The 23,059-nt window shown below is 42.7% G+C and overlaps 1 protein-coding gene across 6 annotated transcripts in view; it reads left to right on the forward strand.

Annotated features, from left to right (window-relative positions):
* The first annotated feature begins 1,302 nt into the window (after positions 1 to 1,302).
* LOC120044705 (far upstream element-binding protein 3-like) overlaps positions 1,303 to 23,059 on the forward strand; it is a 79,117-nt gene continuing 57,360 nt past the window's right edge. For 2 of the 6 annotated variants that reach the window (XM_038989386.1, XM_038989420.1), the window contains exons 1-3: positions 1,997 to 2,121; positions 8,555 to 8,666; positions 22,503 to 22,536. In XM_038989386.1, coding sequence (XP_038845314.1) covers positions 2,026 to 2,121; positions 8,555 to 8,666; positions 22,503 to 22,536 — 242 coding nt within the window. In that variant the 5' untranslated portion in view covers positions 1,997 to 2,025. Of the gene's footprint in view, positions 1,729 to 1,995; positions 2,122 to 8,554; positions 8,667 to 22,502; positions 22,537 to 23,059 lie in introns of those variants that run through there. The other 4 variants (XM_038989392.1, XM_038989399.1, XM_038989413.1 and 1 more) reach the window with 4 other exon arrangements.

A 23,059-nucleotide genomic window follows, 5' to 3' on the forward strand; every position in this document is an offset into this window, starting at 1 on the left:
CCTTGCTGCACTGTTCTGGGCTAGTTGTAATTTTCCCAAGTCCCTCTGTGGCACCTGATCACACAACTGGGCAGTATTGTTGCTGGTATTGTTGTTAAGAAGGCAGAGCAGCGATTTATTATGGACAGACTGCTGCATCAAAGTTTAGTCTCCTCAAGTTTAGTTTAAGTTTAGTCTCCTCAACGTGCTCAATTTCCCCATTATTAATTACAATATTTATTTGAGGTTTAGGGCTTAGTGAATGATTTGTCCCAAATACAATGCTTTTAGTTTTTGAAATATTTAGGAATAACTTATTCTTGCCACCCATTCTGAAACTGACTGCTGCTCTTTGTTAAGTGCTGCAGTGATTCGAGTGACTGCAAGATATTTGCGTATAAAGGCCTTTCCACCGCCATTTCTCGCATAATTAATGTTACCGACACAAAAAGATCCTACCATGTCGAACAAAATGTCTGTCAGCATTTATAAAATTGTACCGGCATATTGTGTTTCCATCAGCCCGGTCATTACTTTTGTCATGAGTCAGGTAATTAAGATGCATGAAATGGCTGTATGGAAACCAGGTTAATTATGTTTTTTCCAAGCAAGGTTTGTGTTGCCATTGTGAATAAAAGTATATCTTTATAATGTAGCCTACAAATAAACAAACTGAAAACGTGTACATTGTACAATCAATTATCTCAAATATCACATTAATTTGCACATATCCACTGTAGGCCTATTTTACAAACTGTGGCAAAATTGGTTCCTGTTTCAGTCACGTCTTTGGTCATGTCCGCGTGCGTCAAACAAAATCACCCACATGATTGGTTGACAATAGAGCCTCCCACAAGGCAAGCGATTGCTGCAGGATGAATATTACGAGCAACTGCAAAAACTTGTGCCATGTTCAAAACAACTGGGCACTCTTCCGAGATCTCAACACAACTGGGAACTCGGAAAAAACGAGCTCCGACTGGGGAAAATTGTTTTAAACGGTCATCCACCTCGGAATTCCCACTCGGGAACTCGGCCCTCTTTCTAGAGTTCCGACATTAATTTCACTAACGTCATGATCTGACCTCGTATTTTTCACAGTTCCCAGTTGTCATGAACGCACCATTACAGTCGGCTGCAGTCAAAACGGCATGACCTTTGATCACATGATTTATGTGAAGTTCATGCAGTAGGCGCAAATCAGACAATTTCCAGACCAGCCTTGGCCGGAAATTCGTCACTCGTTCATCCCGTGATTATGTTTTCAGCCACCGGTAGTTTGTGGGTGCTTTATATGAGCTACAGTCAATTATGAGTGCATGTCTACTTATATTAAATATATCATTATTATTATAAGCCTACACTATGATAGCCAGCAAATTAATTAGTTAACTAAAGTTAGCCTGCCTAGCTGGAACTTCTACAATTTCCAAAAGATTACCAAACAAAAACATATGTACTTTTTAACGAGACGTTTGTGCCGTCATGTGCATCAATAGCACAGTTTCTAACTTATTTGCATTCGTTCTTACTTACGTGTATGTTGACTTCTCCAGTGATGTTGTTTTTAAATTAGGGACTTTTATTAGCGGATTATGGGGAGTTTCTGGCCCCTGAGTTAACATAATTGTACACTCACAAAACCGACTAAGAACGAGGGCTTCGGTTGCAAACTTCCCTTGCTTGGCTAATCATTTGGACCGCCGGCCAAGATGGCGACGGGGATTCCCCCGAGGGCATAAGGCTAGGGTAAGTGGACGAGGGTGTGTCTTAAGTGTTTGTACTGCAGCCCTGACAAAAGTGATTTACTCGAACGCGTCCAACAACTGAGCAGTCTGACCGTCACTAGTTATCACAGCTACAAAGTCATAATTATAGCTAAACCCCACCTGTTTCCACAATCTGATTATAAACCTAACATTAACCAAACTGATAAACTTGTGCCTAACCTTAAGTTAAGACAAAAGTGCAATTTAATTAAATTAAATAGCCAATTCTGACTTTGTGGCTGTGGTAACTATTTACAACAGAGAGGTCTGGGTGGAGATGATGATGGCGGAGTTGGTGCAGGGACAGGCCTCCGTTTCTCAGTCCGAAATGAAAGCTGACGGCTTCGCCCACGCTTTACATCGGGCCCGACAGGTAATAGGAGTAGAGGAATTCGCAAAGGAATCAACTGAGGTTGAGTTAGGCCTTTTAAACGACGATAAATAACTTTTATTTTAACTCGCCCACCTCTGCAGCTTGTGCTATGTGTTCATAAAAAACACTAGCCAGCGACCTAGCCAGCTAGCTAACATTCTAAGCTAGTTGACAACCACAATAGCTTCGAGTTTACAATGACTACTCGCGCGTGTTCATTTTGGCTGCAACAGGTCACGACTGGAAACGATGTTTTTATGTAGTTTACCGTGTTGTTACCACGAAGTCTTCAAGTTAATTTATGTTAAGATCATTACAGTAGCTAGCTACGTTTTCCACACGTGTCCATATGCAACTTGTTGTTCAGTCACTGAAGTTCTGGGGTTGAACTGTGTGGCGGTGCTCTCAAACCCATAACAATCAGTGACAAGTAGGCAAAGATTCCAAACAAACCCACACGTTTTTAAACAGATAGTTATCCATATTGTTTCCCAGTTATCCATATTGTTTCCCAGTTGTAAACATCATTGAGTCAATTGTCCCCCATGCAAGTAGGCTCCATTATGTAACTGGCAAGCACCATATTATGCACTGTGCGGGTGTGTCTAGTTAGGAACCCGATTAAAGAGCAGGTAAGGGTAGATTGTCACTAGTATTAGGGTGTTAGATTCCTGACCCAAATTGAACCAGGTTGTATCAGTCTTGAACCAATATTCGCATTGCCAAAATTCAATCTGGAAAACTATTTTGGATGCTATATTTATAGAAAATGTAGCAATTATATGACAAAGGAACAACATTCCCACCTCTTTCACTGTCAGCAATTACATTTTGTTCATATTCTTGAGGAATGTTAATAAACTCACTGGTTTGAGACAAATCAAACAAAAATAGCTATATATTGAAAATACTGTGATTGAAGAAAATTGTTCAGAGATGAATTTAATTATAATTTCTACACTTCAATATGGTTTAAATAGTTCAGATTGGAGTATTTTTTTTTTATGAAAAAAGAAGAAGATTAGAAACATAATTATACTACGACCCATTAAAAACACTGTTTTAGAGGACAAAATGAAACTGTGGTTCTGGTGTTATACTTTGTATTCCATGTTATAGAGAAGCTTCCCAGGAACACAGAACATTTTATTTCATGAGGATAGGATTACCAAATCTGAGAGATCTTATTTTAAATTGATCGGAAAAGGACAGGTCAATGTTAATCCCTTGTCAATAAAGCACCAAATAACCTGTCTGGATTCTTAAATTCAACACTTTTTGTCCAATAACACAAGATCGGGTAGTCATAAGATCGGGTGGTCACAATTGCTGTAGAACACAGAGATGACCCCCCCCCCCCAAAAAAGATTAAAACGCTATATTATGCAAGAGGCACTTCAGATGGGGTGGCTACTAATTAGGCAGTACGGAATATGTCATTTCAGTAATTTAAGCCCAATAATTTAAAGTAGGGTGGTCATATTAACAAATCTTCATGGTTGATGAAAAACAGAGTGGGTAACAATTTGAAACATTTTATGAAATTAGAATACAACTTTGTATACTGCTTTATGCAAATTAGATACATATTATGCTAATTTGTTTGTATGGAATTAAATTAAGTATTGCTGTTTTATGCGGAACTGGGAGTTTATACTGAGGAGTAAGGTGCAGCCTGCGCATGCACCTGAGATGGTAATGGAGGACATATAATTGAGATTACATAATCATGAACAAAAAGCAGGGATACTATTTACCAATTAGTAACTGTTAGGCGGTATATATCACAGTAATGTTGCATTCAGTAGGCCAACTGATTAGGCCTAGAGTGCAAAATAATACGCCCAACCCTGTGCCTGTGCCACCTACACACACAGAGTCTAACACAGAAACACACTTCTCAGCATCCCCACACACACTAGTGATGAACCGATATAACATTTTTGCCCGATACCGATATCTGATATTTTCCTTGCCAAAAGAACTGATACCGATAACCGATATTAAACATTTTAGTGGCCTTTTAAGCATTCTAGTACAGTTAAATAGTTAACACACACATGGATGAAGCGGTCTAAGGCACTGCATCTCAGTGCAGCAGGTGTCACTACAGTCCCTGGTTCGAATCCAGGCTGTATCATGTCCGGCCATGATTGGGAGTCCCATAGGGCGGTGCACAATTCGCTCAGCGTCGTCCGGGTTTGGCTGGGGTAGGCCGTCATTGTAAATAAGAATTTGTTCTTAACTGACTTGCCTAGTTAAATAAAGGTTACACACACACCACACTGACCAAAAAGTTATTTTGTTGGCATTTACTTATGTCCCCATTACCAGTAAAACATAATCAAAACCTATTTCTTTCACTTACTTGCTGTGTTGACTTGACTTTGACTTGTCAAATAAGTTTGTAGACCAATCAGGACCTGAATAGGACTGCACGTCACATAATAATTTAACACGTTCATTAATTTTTTAAAGTAGTTATTACACATTGATTACACTATCACTTGTATTTCATATGTCACAACGATTCATCGATACGTGTGCTATGATGCTGGTAAAGTTGTCTCGCACACCTACAGTGCTGGCCATAAAAATAAAAAAGCTAGCTAGCTCATGGATGCAAACAATGTTCTTCCCCAAAAACATAGAAAAAATACATAATCTGTTTCAGTAGCTATAGTTAGCTATAGCTATTTATTTTCATGAACTGAAGTTCAATTTCAATAGGCGAACAACAAGTGGCAACCTAGCTAATACTTACTCACAAGGATTCCTAAATCATTGCTAAGAATAATGAAAATGACTGCAGTTTCTACTGGTAATTGTTTTCAGGCTGGTTGTATTGGTGCTAGCTAGGTACCAAGCTAAAGCTAGCTACCCCAGAAGTTGTCGAACAAATTATGCTTTATTACCAATTCGGTATTGCAAACACATCGTTCGTGGCTGGTGTTTGCTGACTTTTTTTGTACAGCTTTGACAGTGCTACTGTATCTTTTTTGACATGCAAAGACCCAAACTGCGTTCCATAGTATGCATGTCGTGAAGCTAATAGCAGTGACGCTATTACTGTGTATCTCCGGTAGGGCAACATCTGAAAAATAGCGCACTTGGTAGTGTGTACCAGTGCTCGACCAGTCGGCGAAAGCCAACATCACCAACGACAGAAAGCAGTTGATTGTCAAGGGCAATGAATTCCATTATCTTGGCTTTAATGGATTTCGCCTTTCAGTTGTCTCTGAAATTTTCTTACTCTTTCAAATGACTGCTTGACTTGTTGACTGCTGGATCCACACAGCAGACATTGTGGGCTAGTTTAGGAATGCTGTGTTGCACGTATAGAGCAAAATTGTACGTGGCGTCATTACGTCATGTACCTTCGTTATACAGGTATGCACGTCAGCTTTGACATCGGTTTTGCACATCGGGCGTTAAACTAGACATCAGCCGATACCGATGTTGGCATTTTGAGCTTTTATCGTCCGATTCCGATATGTTCACTGATATATCGTGCATCTCTAACACACAGCACATCACACATAGGCTGGGTATGTCTGTGTTAGGCTAGCACAGACACACACTTCTCACTAAGACTAAACTGTAACACAGTTTAAGGTAGGCCTACATCTGAGTTGGGTCACATTGTAATGTATTTTTTGGTGTTGATGCGTTACATTGGTGATGGGAGGATAAACTCCACCATTTCCGATAGGAGACAGTTGGTGAGCTGCTGCGAGCCAGCTGCACAGAAAGATTGTTAGGACACATTTTCAATTCACTGATATTTAGCTATGTTTTTATTGATTGTATTGGCTGTAGCCACTGTGTTATTGTAGTTTTTACTTGAAAGAATATATCATCAGTCACAAAAATTGCTTTTGGTACAATACAGCCGCAATGGCACGTTACAGCCTCTCGCCCGGCTCGTTGCCTCAGTGAACGGTATCAGGCTGTCCCACACAGCTAGCAAGCTAGCACAGGTCATGGAAATGGGGGTAGCGAATGGTGAATTTGGACCAATCCCTGACAACCCATCATCAAAACGTAGCTACGAAGCTCTACTTTGTAACCTGCTATGTTTTTTCAGTGTCTCTGAGAACATCTGAATGACCGAAGCGAAGGAAAAACGTTTAACCTTATATTTCAGTCCCAAGTACATTTGATAACTGTAAAACACCCTCAGGACTTTCCAATACTTGTTGGCAATACAATGTTACATCAATCTTACTCTGGTATAGTGAAGAATACCATTCGCAAAGAGCAAATATGAACACACCGATTTCACAGATTCAGAAAAAGGGCTGTCCCAAAGAATTGAACGTTTTAAGCATGACACTTGATTTAAATTTGGGCTCATATTGCGTAAATATCATAACGTACAGTATTGGGATTTTTAGACAACTCCCACATTCATGTTTTCAAATGATTTATGTATTTTGACGACAACATTATTGACATTTAGTGAAAATTGATTTGATTACTGCAGTTATTTTTGTAGAATTCTCGCATAGCGTCCATTGTTTATCGCGTCACCTAACACCTTAGTACTATATTATGATTTTTCACTAGATACCATAGCTAATATGCCTATTTGTGCTACATAAAGGTTTTGGGTAAACTTAGATATTACAATGCTCCCTCTCATGCAAAATATATGTGATTTGTTTGATTGAACCATCTATCACATTGTTTGACAGAATGCTCACTAACTAGCTCTTTGGCCCCAAAACTCATGGATAGATGTGATAACAACTCGGTCTCTGAAAGATTCAAAATCACCTCAAGTGTCGACAATACGTTTTTTGGAAGGGGAATGGTAGAACTGCATGGCTCCATTGGCTGCTCAATGCTCAGATGATACATTATTAAATCCTTTACACTTACAACATCCCCATGTATTTTAAAGCACGTGACGGTGAAGAAGATCAACAGAAAATGATTCTATACAGTGTTGCACATTTTAATTTTTTTTAACTTTGTCATTTGATTTCTCAAGGTTAGGCTATTTGGATTAGACATTTCAGTTGCCGATGAGTCAGCCTTGTTGTGTTGTTCAGCAGATAATAGCTCTAGCTCTCATGGTATAAGTGCTTTTGACCAACATATTGCAATTGCCTGACGTGGTCATATAGCCCAATAATGAACTAAATGGGCCTAACATTACTCCTTATAGTCCAAGGGCCTTACATGTTCTGTATAGAGGCGAATTGGCTCTGGCAGTCAAAACAGACAAATACTCCACCTAAACGTAGTTGCAGCCAACAGTATTTTTCAGCGACAAGACGTTTGTGGCGTCAGTCTTCCCTTTACACACAGGTCTTCTTGAGACGCCGATGGCTAATTAGAGCATGTACGCTTCTGTTTTCCATAAACAAGCACTGTAACATGGACAGTGTAGCCTTTACTTAGCTGGGCTGTTACATGACACACTGCATTTCAGACAAGCCCACTCTGATTCTCCAGTTGTTTTCTGCCTGTTGTATTATTATCTCTGGTCTGTAAATGATGAAGGAATAGCTAGACTTGGTGCCGTCCCACCCTTCGTCCCCTGGCCCATTGGGTTCTGGCCAGGGGGAGGCCTGTCTAATATGCTATTAACTCAGCCTGCTCCTTACTTTAGGGCTGGTAGGGGGTTAGTTTAGCTAGCACACTCAGCTTTATACCTGCCGTAGGCTCATCCCTTAGTGGGTTGGTGTACCGCACACATAAACGAACATATGCCCATCCAGCTGTGTGTCTGATATGGAAAATATTGACAGATCAATCTCATTCCATTTTCACCCTATCTGCCCAGTCGCTTAAAACCTGCGATCAAATCAAATCAAATGTTATTTGTCACATGCTTTGTAAACAAAAGATGTAGACTAACAGTGAAATGCATGCCTACGGTCCCTTCCCAATGATGCAGAGAGAGAGAGAAAATGGAGAAATAATAGAAAAGTAATAACTCATAATAATAAATACAAAATGAGTGACAATAACTTGGCTATATACACAAGGTACCAGTACCAAGTCGATGTGCAGGGGTCTTCTGTCTGTTTTCCATAAACAAGCACTGTAACATGGACATATGGCTGTGTGGGAACCCTAACCATATAAAGGTGTGTAGTAATTTGTTTTTTGAAAATAATTTCTTGCTGATATGAACGATACGTTCCTTATGTTTCCAAAACCGTACCGCAAGCAATGCGTTTTAATGTTCAGAACAAGCGTCGGAGCTCTTAACAAAACTTCCCCGGCCAGAAGATACTATTGTCACTAAAGGTAGCGTATGAATGGGCTTTAGTGGTCATAGGACTGGCAATTTTTATAAATGTAAAAAGCAATTTTTGGGTGAAATGTTTCTCAGATTGTAACAACAATGAATACAATGGATGGATGAACTGTTGTATAGAAAATCTGTGAAGTAATTATTATTTTCCTCACATTTCAGATGGCAGAAAAAATGAGGATTGAGCAGATTTCACACCTAAACAGTTCCCCACCTATTGTAGACCCCTCCATGTATGGCTACGGAGACCAGAAGCGATCGGTGGAAGACGGCGGTAAGCTGGTTGCTATTAGCCATTTCATTCTTCTCTTGCCGGCGATTTAAAGGGATAGTTTCCTGAGGTTTTCACAATTTCATATTTTTTTTTTTACCTTTAAACGAGTCCATGAATGATTAATCACCAACCAGACATGCTTTATCTACTCATTTGCTGGATGCAGAGGTCAAGTGAAGGTCAAGAAAATCATAGAGAAAGCAGACTGTATTGCAATCATCTCTGATGGGTGGTTGAATGTTCGTGGGCAAGGAATAACTAACTACATCATCTCCACCCCTCAACCAGTATTCTACAAGAGCACAGACACAAGGGACAACAGAAACACCGGTCTCTACATTGTAGATGAGCTGAAGGCAGTCATCATTGACCTTGGACCACAGAAGGTATTTGCACTGGTGACAGACAATGCTGCGAACATGAAGGCTGCTTGGTCTAAAGTGGAGGAGTCCTACCCTCACATTACACCCATTGGCTGTGCTGCTCATGCATTGAATCTGCTCCTCAAGGACATCATGGCACTGAAAACAATGGATACACTCTACAAGAGAGCCAAGGAAATGGTTAGGTATGTGAAGGGTTAGGTATCATCAAGTCATAGCAGCAATCTACCTCACCAAGCAAAGTGAGAAGAATAAGAGCACCACATTGAAGCTTTCCAGCAACACCCGTTGGGGTGGTGTTGTCATCATGTTTGACAGTCTCGTGGAGGGGAAGGAGTCTCTCCAAGAAATTGCCATATCACAGTCTACCGATATGGACAGCCCCATCAAGAGGATCCTCCTGGATGATGTATTTTGGGAGAGAGTGGTAAGCAGCCTGAAACTCCTGAAACCTATAGCAGTAGCCATTGCACAGATTGAGGGAGACAATGCCATCCTGTCTGATGTTCAGACTCTGCTTGCAGATGTAAGAGAAGAAATCCGTACTGCCCTGCCCACTTCACTGTTGCTCCAAGCAAAGGAAACTGCAGTTCTGAAATACGTCAAAAAGCGAGAAGACTTCTGCCTGAAGCCCATACATGCCGCAGCGTACATGTTGGACCCCAAGTATGCTGGCAAGAGCATCCTGTCTGGTCCTGAGATCAACAAGGCCTATAGTGCCATCACTACTGTGTCTCGCCACCTTGGCATGGATGAGGTCAAGGTTCTTGGCAGTCTGGCGAAGTACACTTCCAAGCAAGGGCTTTGGGATGGAGATGCAATATGGCAGTCGTGCCAACATATCCATCAGCCACCTGGTGGAAGGGACTTTGTGGATCTGAGGCTCTTTCCCCAGTTGCCTCCATCAGCCGCCAAATCCCACCAACATCAGCCGCCTCAGAGCGCAACTGGTCCTTGTTTGGGAACACACACACCAAAGCACGCAACAGGCGTACAAGGGTTGAAAAGTTGGTGGCCATCTGGGCACATTTGAGGCTTTTTGAGCCTGACAGCGAGCTATCCTCATCAAGGTTGGAAAGTGACAGTGAAGATGAGGCATCAGAGTCTGATGTTCAAGAGGTGGACATTGAGGAGGTTCCAGGGAGAAGACATGGAAGCCTGAGAAGAAAACCAAAGCTTTAGTTTCTAGACATCATTTTACAGATGTATGTTGAAAACGTTTTTGGGAGATGCGATGGTTCATTGGGGATCATTCAATATTTTATTTTGTTGTTTAGTGAAAGCATCCCATGTGGAGAGTTAACTCATTTAATTAAAGTTCAATTCCACCTCTGAATATTCCCCAAAATGTGCAACCCTTTTTATGTACATGAAAAATAGATTTGAATATTATTCCAATGTAGCAAGGTAGCAATTTGCTACCTTTGGACCCTGGTAATCTATCAGGATCCAAAGGTATTTATTCAATATTACAGTTTTTTTTATTTTCTTCATCACAAATCCATTCATCCACAACCCAATCTAAGCTAGGTACGAAGATGATAAGGGGAACAGTTTAGAGACACTTTCATCAATTTAATCTTAATACAAAGGACATTGAGACTGAAAACATATGGGAGTTGTCGAATGGACCATAGGAAAGGGGTAGAGATTTGTATTTGAGATCCCAAACAATCAGCGTTTTGACACTACTGAGCTGAGCCAAGCTGTTCTGCGCTGGCCTCGTTACGCATGCACCATCATTGCTGTAACCAGGACGATGTGAAAAGAAAATATCAGAGCCAGCACAGTATGGTTCAGGACTGCATGACAGTGTGAAAAGGGTATAAGAGTTGGCCAGTTCTCCTGCACTGGATGCCCTATCCTGCGGCGATGGAAAAGCGTACAGTCTTAAAAAGCCAAGCTAAGGAAAGTTGGATTTGAGTGACAAATGCCATTGTTTGCTATGATGGCACTATCCCGCTGCTCCTCTAAGTCACTTCTTTTTATTTGTCCATTTTGGGGGCCTGCCAGGCTGATCGTGGGAAGATCCATACTGAGTGGGAAGATTAAATACTGTTTAAATGTGGTCCTACTAGAGCTGACTGTAGCCAATGACACCCGACTGGATTACTGTCTGTGTATTGTCTGTCGGAGAGAGAAGAAAATGTAAAATTTGAAATCCATGACTGCTGGTTTGCTACAATGGAAATCCTCCATAAATCTCTTAGGTCTAAGCCACCTTTCTTGTGAGGCACCTACTGTAAAAGTTCCCATCAGCTACGGATAGTCTTCTAATAGTGTCACACTCTATGTAAAAACAAAATGTCTGACCAATTAGAATATATTTTGCCAATTAAAAGATATGAAATATATTAGTTGCTTGTGATTACAGATTTGTTATTTATTACTTGTTTTATTCAACAAAAGCTAATTCTGGTTGGGATATGTACGTACGGTCACCGTGGGGACGACATCGTCAATGCACTGTGGGGGGGAGGGGGTTGTAATCTCGGATCATTTAGATATTTCGTTTGGAATTTTAAGACCCCTTTAGGTATAAAAAAATATATATACTTTAATGTTATTAGCCCATAGAAACACTTTGAATAACCGATGGAAAAACAGATGGTCAAAAAAGAAAGTTTGTCCTATATATGAGAGATGTAAACTCCAGATTAAAAATAAACGTCCTCTCACTGTCAACTGCGTTTATTTTTCAGCAATCTTAACATGTGTAAATATTTGTATGAACATAACAAGATTCAACAACTGAGACAGACATAAACTGAACAAGTTCCACAGACATGTGACTAACAGAAATGTAATGTGTCCCTAAACAAAGGCTGGGGTCAAAATCAAAAGTAACAGTCAGTATCTGGTGTGGCCACCAGCTGCATGAAGTACTGCAGTGCATCTCCTCATGGACTGCACCAGATTTGCCATTTCTTGCTGTGAGATGTTACCCCACTCATCCACCAAGGCACCTGCAAGTTCCCGGACATTTCTGGGGGGAATGGCCTTTGCCCTCACCCTCCGATCCAACAGGTCCCAGACGTGCTCAATGGGATTGAGATCCGGGCTCTTCACTGGCCATGGCAGAACACTGACATTCCTGTCTTGCAGGAAATCACGCACAGAACGAGCAGTATGGCTGGTGGCATTGTTATGCTGGAGGGTCATGTTAAGATGAGCCTGCAAGAAGGGTACCACATGAGGGAGGAGGATGTCTTCCCTGTAACGCACAGCGTTGAGATTGCCTGCAATGACAACAAGCTCAGTCCGAAGATGCAGTGACACACCGCCCCAGACCATGACAGACCCTCCACCTTCAAATCGATCCCGCTCCAGAGTACAGGCCTCGGTGTAGCGCTCATTCCTTCGACCATCACCCCTGGTGAGACAAAACCACGACTCGTCAGTGAAGAGCACTTTTTGCCAGTCCTGTCTGGTCCAGAGACGACGGGTTTGTGCCCATAGACGACGTTGTTGCCGGTGATGTCTGGTGAGGACCTGCTTTACAACAGGCCTACAAGCCCTCAGTCCAACCTCTCTCAGCCTATTGCGGACAATGTGAGCACTGATGGAGGGATTGTGCATTCCTAGTGTATCTCGGGCAGTTGTTGCCATCCTGTATCTGTCCCGCAGGTGTGTTGTTCGGATGTACCAATCCTGTGCAGGTGTTGTTACACGTGGTCTGCCACTGCGAGGACGATCAGCGGTATGTCCTGTCTCCCTGTAGCGCTGTCTTAGGCATCTCACAGTACGGACATTGCAATTTATTGCCCTAGCCACATCTGCAGTCCTCATGCCTCCTTGCAGCATGCCTAAGGCACATTCACCCAGATGAGCAGGGACCCTGGGCATCTTTCTTTTTGTGTTTTTCAGAGTCAGTAGAAAGGCCTCTTTAGTGTCCTAAGTTTTCATAACTGTGACCTTAATTGCCTACCGTCTATAAGCTGTTTGTCTTAATGACCGTTCCACAGGTGCATGTTCATTAATTGTTTATGGTTCATTGAACAAGCATGGGAAAGAGTGTTTAAACCCTTTACAATGAAGATCTGTGAAGTTTTTGGATTTTTACGAATTATCTTTGAAAGACAGCGTCCTGAAAAAGTTTATATAAAAAAGACCAGGACATTTTTGGGAACATATTTAACCCCCTTTTTTAGGCACTAAACTACTTCCATATATACACCAAAAGTATATGGACACCAGCTCGTCGAACATGTCATTCCAAGATCATGGGCATTAATATGGAGTTGACATGTACCTGTTCGTGAGAGACTCACCTTTCGATAGAGGGGCCATAATAGGTTGTAGGCCAAACTGTTTGGAAGCTACGGACGTTTTCGTGATAAGACAGATTTTCGGGACATCATGGTCTGACACACACCGCTGTAGCTCAGCCACCTTACATCGCAGATGCGAAAGGATATCTCTAGCTTAAACAGACAGAAATAGACTCGAGGGTTAATGAAGCCGGTGACTTATGTGGTTTAAACTCCTCAATGCCATTGGATGAATCCCAGAACATATTCCAGTCTGTGCTAGCGAAACAGACCTGTAGCTTAGCATAAAATACAGTTATGGTCAGATTTGCTAAATGGAGGGCGAGTGAGAGCTATGTATGTGTTTCTGTGTATGGAGTAAAGGTGATCTAGAGTTTTTTTTTTTGTCTTTAGTTGCACAGGTGAAATACTGGTAGAAATGAGGTAAAATGGATTTTAGTTTCCCTCCACTAAAATCATTAGCCACTGGATGAGCATTTTCTTGTTTACTAATGGCCCGATACAGCTTGTGTGGTCTGGTTGCCAACATCAGTCTGTGGTGGTAGGAAAAATATAGATAAACTCTCTTGGTAAATAGTAGCTTATCATGGGGTATTCTAACTCAGGCGAGCAGAACCTTGAGACTTACTTAATATTAGAGATTGCGCACCAGCTGTTCTTAACTGCTTAGGGATAGTAATCCCGCTAGCGAGACAACTTCCGGTGGAACTGGAGGGCGCGCAATTCAAAAATATAATCATAAATATGATGGATTTTAAACATTTATGTACATATACGTGTCTTATATCAGCTGAAAACTTAAATTCTTGTTAATCTAACTGCACTGTCTGATTTACTGTATCTATTACAGCGAAAACATGCCAAGCGATTGTTTTCAAGATGGCCTGCTGGAGGTCATTTTGCAGGGCTCTGGCAGTGCTCCTCCTTGCACAAAGGCGGAGGTAGCGGTCCTGCTGCTGGGTTGTTGCCCTCCTACGGCCTCCTCCACGTCTCCTGATGTACTGGCCTGTCTCCTGGTAGCGCCTCCATGCTCTGGACACTACGCTGACAGACACAGCAAACCTTCTTGCCACAGCTCGCATTGATGTGCCATCCTGGATGAGCTGCACTACCTGAGCCACTTGTGTGGGTTGTAGACTCCGTCTCATGCTACCACTAGAGTGAAAGCACCGCCAGCATTCAAAAGTGACCAAAACATCAGCCAGGAAGCATAGGAACTGAGAAGTGGTCTGTGGTCACCACCTGCAGAACCACTCCTTTATTGGGGGTGTCTTGCTAATTGCCTATAATTTCCACCTTTTGTCTATTCCATTTGCACAACAGCATGTGAAATTTATTGTCAATCAGTGTTGCTTCCTAAGTGGACAGTTTGATTTCACAGAAGTGTGATTGACTTGGAGTTACATTGTGTTGTTTAAGTGTTCCCTTTATTTTTTTGAGCAGTGTATTTTTCTTCGCATATCTTTTAAAAATATTTTCATAAACCTCAACTTCTAAATACTCTGCTGCAACCCGCCTCACCCAATGTGGCGTGTATCTGCTTTTTTCTAAAGTATTTCTATTTACTTTGGATCTGGAATCCCTCAACTGAAGCTAGCCAGCTAACTACCTACCAGCTATCAGTTAGCAAACCATTGCTAGCGGTCATCAGCTAACCTTTAGCTTGGAAAGCTCTCGCCAGTTCGAACAACGTGACTCAAACCAGAGCTTAACGGAGCTATTTCTCTCCATATCACGGATTCCTACCGCAAACTCGGAACATTTTCATCTGGATCTTCAACTAGCTAACCGCAATCCCGGGTGACCACTCCTGGCTAGCGTTTCCATCCCGGAGCAAGAACCAACTGGCCTGAAGCTAGCCCGGCCAGGGCTCCTGTGCTACCACCGAAGCCCACTCCTGGGCTACAATATCCGGACCCCTTCTACTGCCGGTACGGGGCACAGAACCCTGCCGATCCTCTACGACTGGAATACCGACATAATCTGCCCGAGGACTCAAGCAGGCCCCTCAGGCGCGACGGCCGCTGAAGGCCCATTCTGCTAACCTGCTAGCTACCTAGAGCTACCTGGAACCCTACTAATTCCATGACTGGTCTATCAACGTCACCGCACGAAGAGGCAAAAACAGACTTACCCCCATCGCAACGTCCCCCAAAGGCTAACTTGCTAGCCCCGGTCTGCTAACTGCTAGCTTGCCTGCCCCGGTTTGCTAACTACTAGCTTGCCTGCCCCGGTCTGATAACTGCTAGCCCCTGGTAACTGCTTGCTTGCTAACCCGGTCTGCTAACTGCTAGCTTGCCAGCCCCGGTCTGCTAACTGCTAGCTTGCCAGCCCCGGTCTGCTAACTGCTAGCTTGTTTACCCCCGGCCTACTAACTGTTAGCTTGTTAGCATTGGCCTGCTAACTGTCTGAATCGCCGTGTCCCCAGTCAGCCCAACCACTCACTAGACCCATATGTTCACTTGGCTACGCATGCCTCTCTCTAATATCAATATGCCTCGTCCATTACTGTCCTGGTTAGTGATTACTGTCTTATTTCACTGTAGAGCCTATAGCCCTGTTCAATATGCCTTAACCAACCATGTTGTTCCGCCTCCTACATATGTGATGACATCACCTAGTTTAAACGTCTCTAGAGACTATATCTCTCTCATCATTACTCAATGCCTAGGTTTACCTCCAATGTACTCACATCCTACCTTACCTTTGTCTGTACACTATGCCTTGAATCTATGCTATCGAGCCCAGAAACCTGCTCCTTTTACTCTCTGTTCCGAACGTGCTAGACGGATAGTTCGTATAGCATTTAGCCGTACCCTTATCCTACTTCTCCTCTGTTCCTCTGGTGATGTAGAGGTTAATCCAGGTCCTGCAGTGCCTAGCCCCACTCCCCAGGTGCTCTCATTTGTTGACTTCTGTAACTGTAAAAGCCTTGGTTTCATGCATGTTAACATTAGAAGCCTACTCCCTAAGTTTGTTTTACTCACTGCTTTAGCACACTGCCAACCCGGATGTCTTAGCCGTGTCTGAGTTCTGGCTTAGGAAAACCACCAAAAACCCTGAAATCTCCATCGTCAACTATAACATTTTCCGCCAAGATAGAACTGCCAAAGGGGGTGGTGTTGCAATCTACTGCAAAGATAGCCTGCAGAGTTCTGTATTACTATCCAAGTCTGTACCCAAACAATTCGAGCTTCTACTTCTAAAAATTCACCTTTCCAGAAACAAGTCTCTCACTGTTGCCGCTTGCTATAGACCTCCCTCTGCCCCCAGCTGTGCCCTCGATACCATATGTGAATTGATTGCCCCCCTTTTATCTTCTGAGCTCGTGCTACTAGGTGACCTAAACTGGGACATGCTCAGCAACCCGCCAAAGCCCCCACCATTTCTCCTTCACCCAAATCCAGATAGCTGATGTTCTGAAAGAGCTGCAAAATCTGGACCCCTACAAATCAGCCGGGCTAGACAATCTGGACCCTCTCTTTCTAAAATGATCTGCCGAAGTTGTTGCAACCCCTATTACTAGCCTGTTCAACCTCTCTTTCGTATCGTCTGAGATTCCCAAAGATTGGAAAGCTGCCGCGGTCATCCCCCTCTTCAAAGGGGGTGACACTCTAGAACCAAACTGCTACAGACCTATATCTATCCTACCCTGTCTTTCTAAAGTCTTTGAAAGCCAAGTTAACAAACAGAGTACCGACCATTTCGAATCCCATCGTACGTTCTCCGCTATGCAATCTGGTTTCAGAGCTGGTCATGGGTGCACCTTAGCCACGCTCACGGTCCTAAACGACATCATAACCGCCATCGATAAGAGACATTACTGCGCAGCCGTATTCATCGACCTGGCCAAGGCTTTCGACTCTGTCCATCACCACATTCTTATTGGCAGACTCGACAGCCTTGGTTTCTCAAATGATTTCCTTGCCTGGTTTACCAACTACTTCTCTGGTAGAGTTCAGTGTGTCAAATCGGCGGGCCTGTTGTCCGGACCTCTGGCAGTCTCTACGGGGGTGCCACAGGGTTCCATCCTCGGGCCAACTCTCTTCTCTGTATACATCAATGATGGTGCTCTTGCTGCTGGTGATTCTTTGATACACCAGCAGCCCCTCTTTGGACACTGTGTTAACTAACCTCCAGATGAGCTTCAATGCCATACAACTCTCCTTCCGTGGCCTCCATCTGCTCTTAAACGCAATTAAAACTAAATGCATGCTATTCAACCGATCACTGCTCGCACCTGCTCGCCCGTCCAGCATCACTACTCTGGACGGCTCTGACTTAGAATACGTGGACATCTACAAATACCTAGGTGTCTGGTTAGACTGTAAACTCTTCTTCCAGACTCCCATTAAGCATCTCCAATCCAAAATTAAATCTAGAATCGGCTTTTTATATCGCAACAAAGCATCCTTCACTCATGCTGCCAAACATACCCTCGTAAAACTGACCATCCTACCGATCCTCGACTTCGGTGATGTCATCTATAAAATAGCCTCCAACACTCTACTCAACAAACTGGATGCAGTCTATCACAGTGACACCCGTTTTGTCAACAAAGCCCCATACACTACCCACCATTGCGACCTGTACGCACTCGTTGGTTGGCCCTCGCTTCATACTCGTCGCCAAACCCACTGGCTACAGGTTATCTACAAGTCTCTGCTAGGTAAAGCCCCGCCTTATCTCAGCTCACTGGTCACCATAGCAGCACCCACGTGTAGCACGCGCTCCAGCAGGTATATCTCACTTGTCAGCCCCAAAGCCAATTCCTCCTTTGGTTGTCTTTCCTTCCAGTTCTCTGCTGCCAATGACTGGAACGAACTGCACAAATCTCTGAAGCTGGAGACTCATATCTCCCTCACTAGCTTTAAGCACCAGCTGTCAGAGCAGCGCACAGATTACTGCACCTGTACATAGCCCATCTATAATTTAGCCCAAACAACTACCTCTTCCCCAACTGTATTTATTTATTTATTTAGCTCCTTTGCACCCCATTATTTCTATTTCTACTTTGCACATTCTTCCACTGCAAATCTACCATTCCAGTGTTTTAGTTGCTATATTGTATTTACCTCGCCACCATGGCCTTTTTTGCCTTTACCTCCCTTATCTTACCTCATTTGCTCACATTGTTCCATGTGTAACTCTGTGTTGTTGTATGTGTCGAATTGCTATGCTTTATCTTGGCCAGGTCGCAGTTGCAAATGAGAACTTGTTCTCAACTAGCCTACCTGGTTAAATAAAGGTGGGGGGGGAATCCCTCAAATATTTTTCCACCGGCACAGGTTTCATACATTCACAAATAACCATTTAAATATTGACTTACTTTTTGAAAATCTTCCTCTGATTTGTCATCCACAGGGTCCCAGCTAAAACATGTAGTGTAATTTTGTTATATAAAATCCTTCTTTATATCCCAATAAGTCAGTTTAGTTGGCGCCATCGATTTGAGTAATCCACTCGTTCAACAGGCAGAGAAAGGAATCAGAAAATCTACCCCTAAACTTTGTTTGAACAAGTCAAATTAAGTTTATATTTTACACCTCTAAATGTAATCAAACTATAATATTCAATTCGGAAAGAAGTATGTTCAGTAGGAAACCGATTTTAGCAGATGTCTTCATGGCGCGCTCAAACATGATTTTCCAAGACTGTGTCCCTCTACTAACACTTGTATTTCTTATTTGTTTTTAACCTCTCTGGGATATGTGGGACGGTAGCGTCCCACCTGGCCAACATCCAGTGAAAATGCAGAGCGCCAAATTCAAATAAATTACTATAAAAATTTTACTTTCATGAAATCACACATTCAATATACCAAATTAAAGCTACACTTGTTGTGAATCCAGACAACGTGTCAGATTTCAAAAATGCTTTACGGCGAAAGCAAACAATGCTATTATCTGAGGATAGCACCCCAGCTAACAATCACAGACCATCATATTTCAACCCTCCCGGCGCGACACAAAACGCAGAAATAAAGATATAATTCATGCCTTACCTTTGACGAGCTTCTTCTGTTGGCACTCCAATATGTCCCCTTTTTTTATTAATTCCGTCGATATATATCCAAAATGTCCATTTATTTGGCGCGTTTGATCCAGAAAAACACCGTTTCCAACTTGCACAACGTGACTACAAAATATCTCAAAAGTTACCTGTAAGCTTTGTCCAAACATTTCAAACTACTTTTGTAATACAACTTTAGGTATTTTTCAACGTAAATAATCGATCAAATTGAAGACGGGATGATTTGGGTTCAATACCGGAGGAAAACAATGTATAGCATGCTTTCTGGTCACGCGCCTCTAACAAACAGTACACTTCACTGGAGCCTCATTCTGAACGTGGCTACTTCTTCATTTCTCAAAGGAAAAACCTCAACCAATTTCTAAAGACTTTTGACATCCAGTGGAAGCGATAGGAACTGCAGGAAGGTCCCTTAGAAATCTGGATTCCCAATGAAACCCCATTGAAAAGAGTGACCTCAAAAACAAAAAAAAGAATCTGAATGGTTTGTCCTCTGGGCTTTTCCTGCCAAATACGTTCTGTTTTAGTCACAGACATGATTCAAACAGTTTTAGAAACTTCAGAGTGTTTTCTATCCAATACTAATAATAATATGCATATATTAGCATCTGGGACTGAGCACGCTTTTCATCCAAATGTGAAAATGCTGCCCCCTATCCGAGAGAAGTTAAAGTCACAGGGCTGAAACCTTGATCATAGACTGCTGACACCCTGTGGAAGCCATAGGAATTGCATCCAGGGAGCTAATTTTCAATATGACCGTTCTCTTGCAATTCGAAGAGGATGGTCTCTCTCAAAACATTTGTTTGGTTTTTCTTTGGATTTTCTCCTACTCCTATTGTGTTATATTATTCTACATTATTTTAACATTTCTACAAACTTCAAAGAGTTTTCTTTCCAATGGTTACAATTATATGCATATCCTGGCTTCAGTGCCTGAGCTACAGGCAGTTTACTTTGGGCATGTCATTCAGACAGAAAGTGGAGAAAAAAGGGGCCTAGCCCTAAGAAGTTGTAACAAAGACACACCCCCTAACCTTACCCCATGCTGCAATACGGTCTTGACGTATGTATATTATCCGTGTCAGCCACGTCTCCGAGAAACATAGGATATTACAGTTCTTCAGTTCGCCAATAGAACAGAGGGTAGAGGCAGATTATTTATTTGCCAATGTAGTTTTGTCAGGGTGCCTGCAGGGATTAGGGCCTGATCCGGGGTGAGCAGTATGTCTTGCACCGCCGACTCGTTGAAGTAGAAACCATCCAAATCGAGGTTAGTGATTGATCGCTGTTCTGATGTCCAGAAGCTCTTTTCGGTCATAGTAATCATTATGTACAAAAAAAGCTACAATATTCAACTTTTTGAGTGACCCGTCCAAATTCGCATAGAAATGTGAGTTATAGATAATCTATATGACCAAAAGTATGTGGACACCTGCTCGTCAAACATCTCATTCCAAAATCATGGACATTGATATGGAGTTGGTCCCCCTTTTGCTGCTATAACAGCCTCCACTCATATGGGTTGGAACGTTGCTGCGGGGACTTGCTTTCATTCAGCCATGAGCATTAGTGAGGTCGGTGAATAATGTTGAGCGACTGGGCCTGGCTCGCAGTCGGCATTCCAATGCATCCCAAAGTTGTTCAATGGGGTTGAGGTCTGGGCTCTGTGCAGGCGGGTCAGGTTCTTCCACATTGATCACGACAAACCAATTCTGTATGGACCTCACTTTGTGCACTGGGGCATTGTCATTCTGAAATGGAAAAGGGCCTTTGTGGCTTGTTGCCACAAAGTTGGAAGCACAGAATCGTCTATAATATCATTGTATGCTGTAACATTAAGATTTCCCTTCACTGGTACTAAGGGGCCTAACCCGAACCATGAAAAATAGCCCCAGATCATTATTCCTCCTCCACCAAACTTTACACTTGGCACTATACATTGGGACAGGTAGCATTCTCCTGGCATCCGCCAAACTCAGGTTCGTCCGTTGAACTGCCAGATGGTGAAGTGTGATTCATCACTCCAGAAAACGTGTTTCCACTGGTCCAGAGTCCAATGACGGCGAGCTTTGCACCACTCCAGCCGACGCTTGGCATTGCGCATGGTGACTTTAGGCTTGTGTTTGTGGCTGCTCGGCAATGGAAACCCATTTAATGACACTCCTTATGAACAGTTCTTGTGCTGACGTTGCTTCCAGAGGCAGTTTGGAACTCGGTAGTGAGTGTTGCAACCGAGGATAGACTATTTTTACGCTCTCCATGCTTCAGCACTCATTGGGCCCGTTCTATGAGCTTGTGTGGTCTACCACTTTGCGGCTGAGACGTTGTTGCTCCTAGACCTTTCCAATGTACAATAACAGCTCTTACAGTTTACAAGGGCAGCTCGAGCAGGGCAGAAATTTGACGAAATGACTTGTTGGAAAGGTGGCATCCTATGAAGGTGCCACGTTGAACGTCACTGAGCTCTTCAGTAAGGCCATTCTACTGCCAATGTTTGTCTATGGCGATTGCATGGCTGTGTGCTGGATTGTATACACCTGTCAGCAACGGGTGTGGCTGAAATAGCGGAATCCACTAATTCGAAGGGGTGTCCACATAGTTTTGTATGTAGAGTTAATGTCTTCGTTGAAAGTAAGTCAAAGAAGCAGTTGATCTGTTCTATGTGTGCTATTTCTATGCTTTCCGTTAAGTTTAGTTTTTGTCTTTTACTTTTGGTTTTGCACACCAGGTTTGAACAGCTGAAAATACAGTGTTTTTGGTTATGGAAAAGATATATCACAGCAGTTTAGACGGTACATTGATTCTCTAAGCAATGACTGCTTGTTTTGTCACAAACAGAAATTAGGCAAACTATTATAATTTTTGCAACCAGTAAATGGCGGAGCAATTTCTGCATATTGCACCTTTTATTATCAGCTCCAAAAAACACACAAAATAGTTGAATTGGAACCCATAAAAGGGCATCCATTGCAGCGCATTTCAGGCTCTTTGGCATGGGTGCAGCCAGTAATTTTTTCTTATTATATTTTGTATTAAAATATTTTTGAAGAAAAAGTTACCTTCACTAATATATTTTTCTCCCTCCTCTGTGTCTCCCTCTGGCACTGGTTCCCTTTCCGGCTGGCTCTTCCCGCCTCCCCTCATAGTAGGTAACCAGCTGGGAGCCATGGTACATCAAAGGTAAGCCTGTAGCCAGCACCAATTTACCCGCTGTATTGACAGACAGTAAATACATATTGATTGAGCAATCTGTGGGATTACTCCCTCTCCTCCACTTCATTTTAGCTCACTATCCAACCCAAATACACAGCACTGGATCCCCAGCGGGATAGCGCTGAAGTACTTCGACCAGATAATGATTTGTGGACAGCTTCACCGTCTTCTGCTTTGCAAATATAGTGAAGTCTAAAGTATTATGTGTGTAGATAACTGCCAAAATAAAGGAAACACCAACATAAAGTGTCTTAATAGGTCGTTGGGCCACCTTGAGCCAGAACAGTTTCAATGCCCTTTGACATAAATTCTACAGGTGTCTGGAAATCTATTGGAGGGATGCGACACCAAGAACCAACACCAATAAATTCCATGATCTGTCCCAGGCGCCGCTACAGAATCTCCCATAAGTGGTCAATTGGGTTGAGATCTGGTGACAGAGATGGCCATGGCTTATATCGTTTTCATGCTCATCAAACCATTCAGTGAC

Source organism: Salvelinus namaycush, chromosome 1 (assembly GCF_016432855.1).
Source record: "Salvelinus namaycush isolate Seneca chromosome 1, SaNama_1.0, whole genome shotgun sequence".
NCBI lineage: Eukaryota > Metazoa > Chordata > Actinopteri > Salmoniformes > Salmonidae > Salvelinus > Salvelinus namaycush.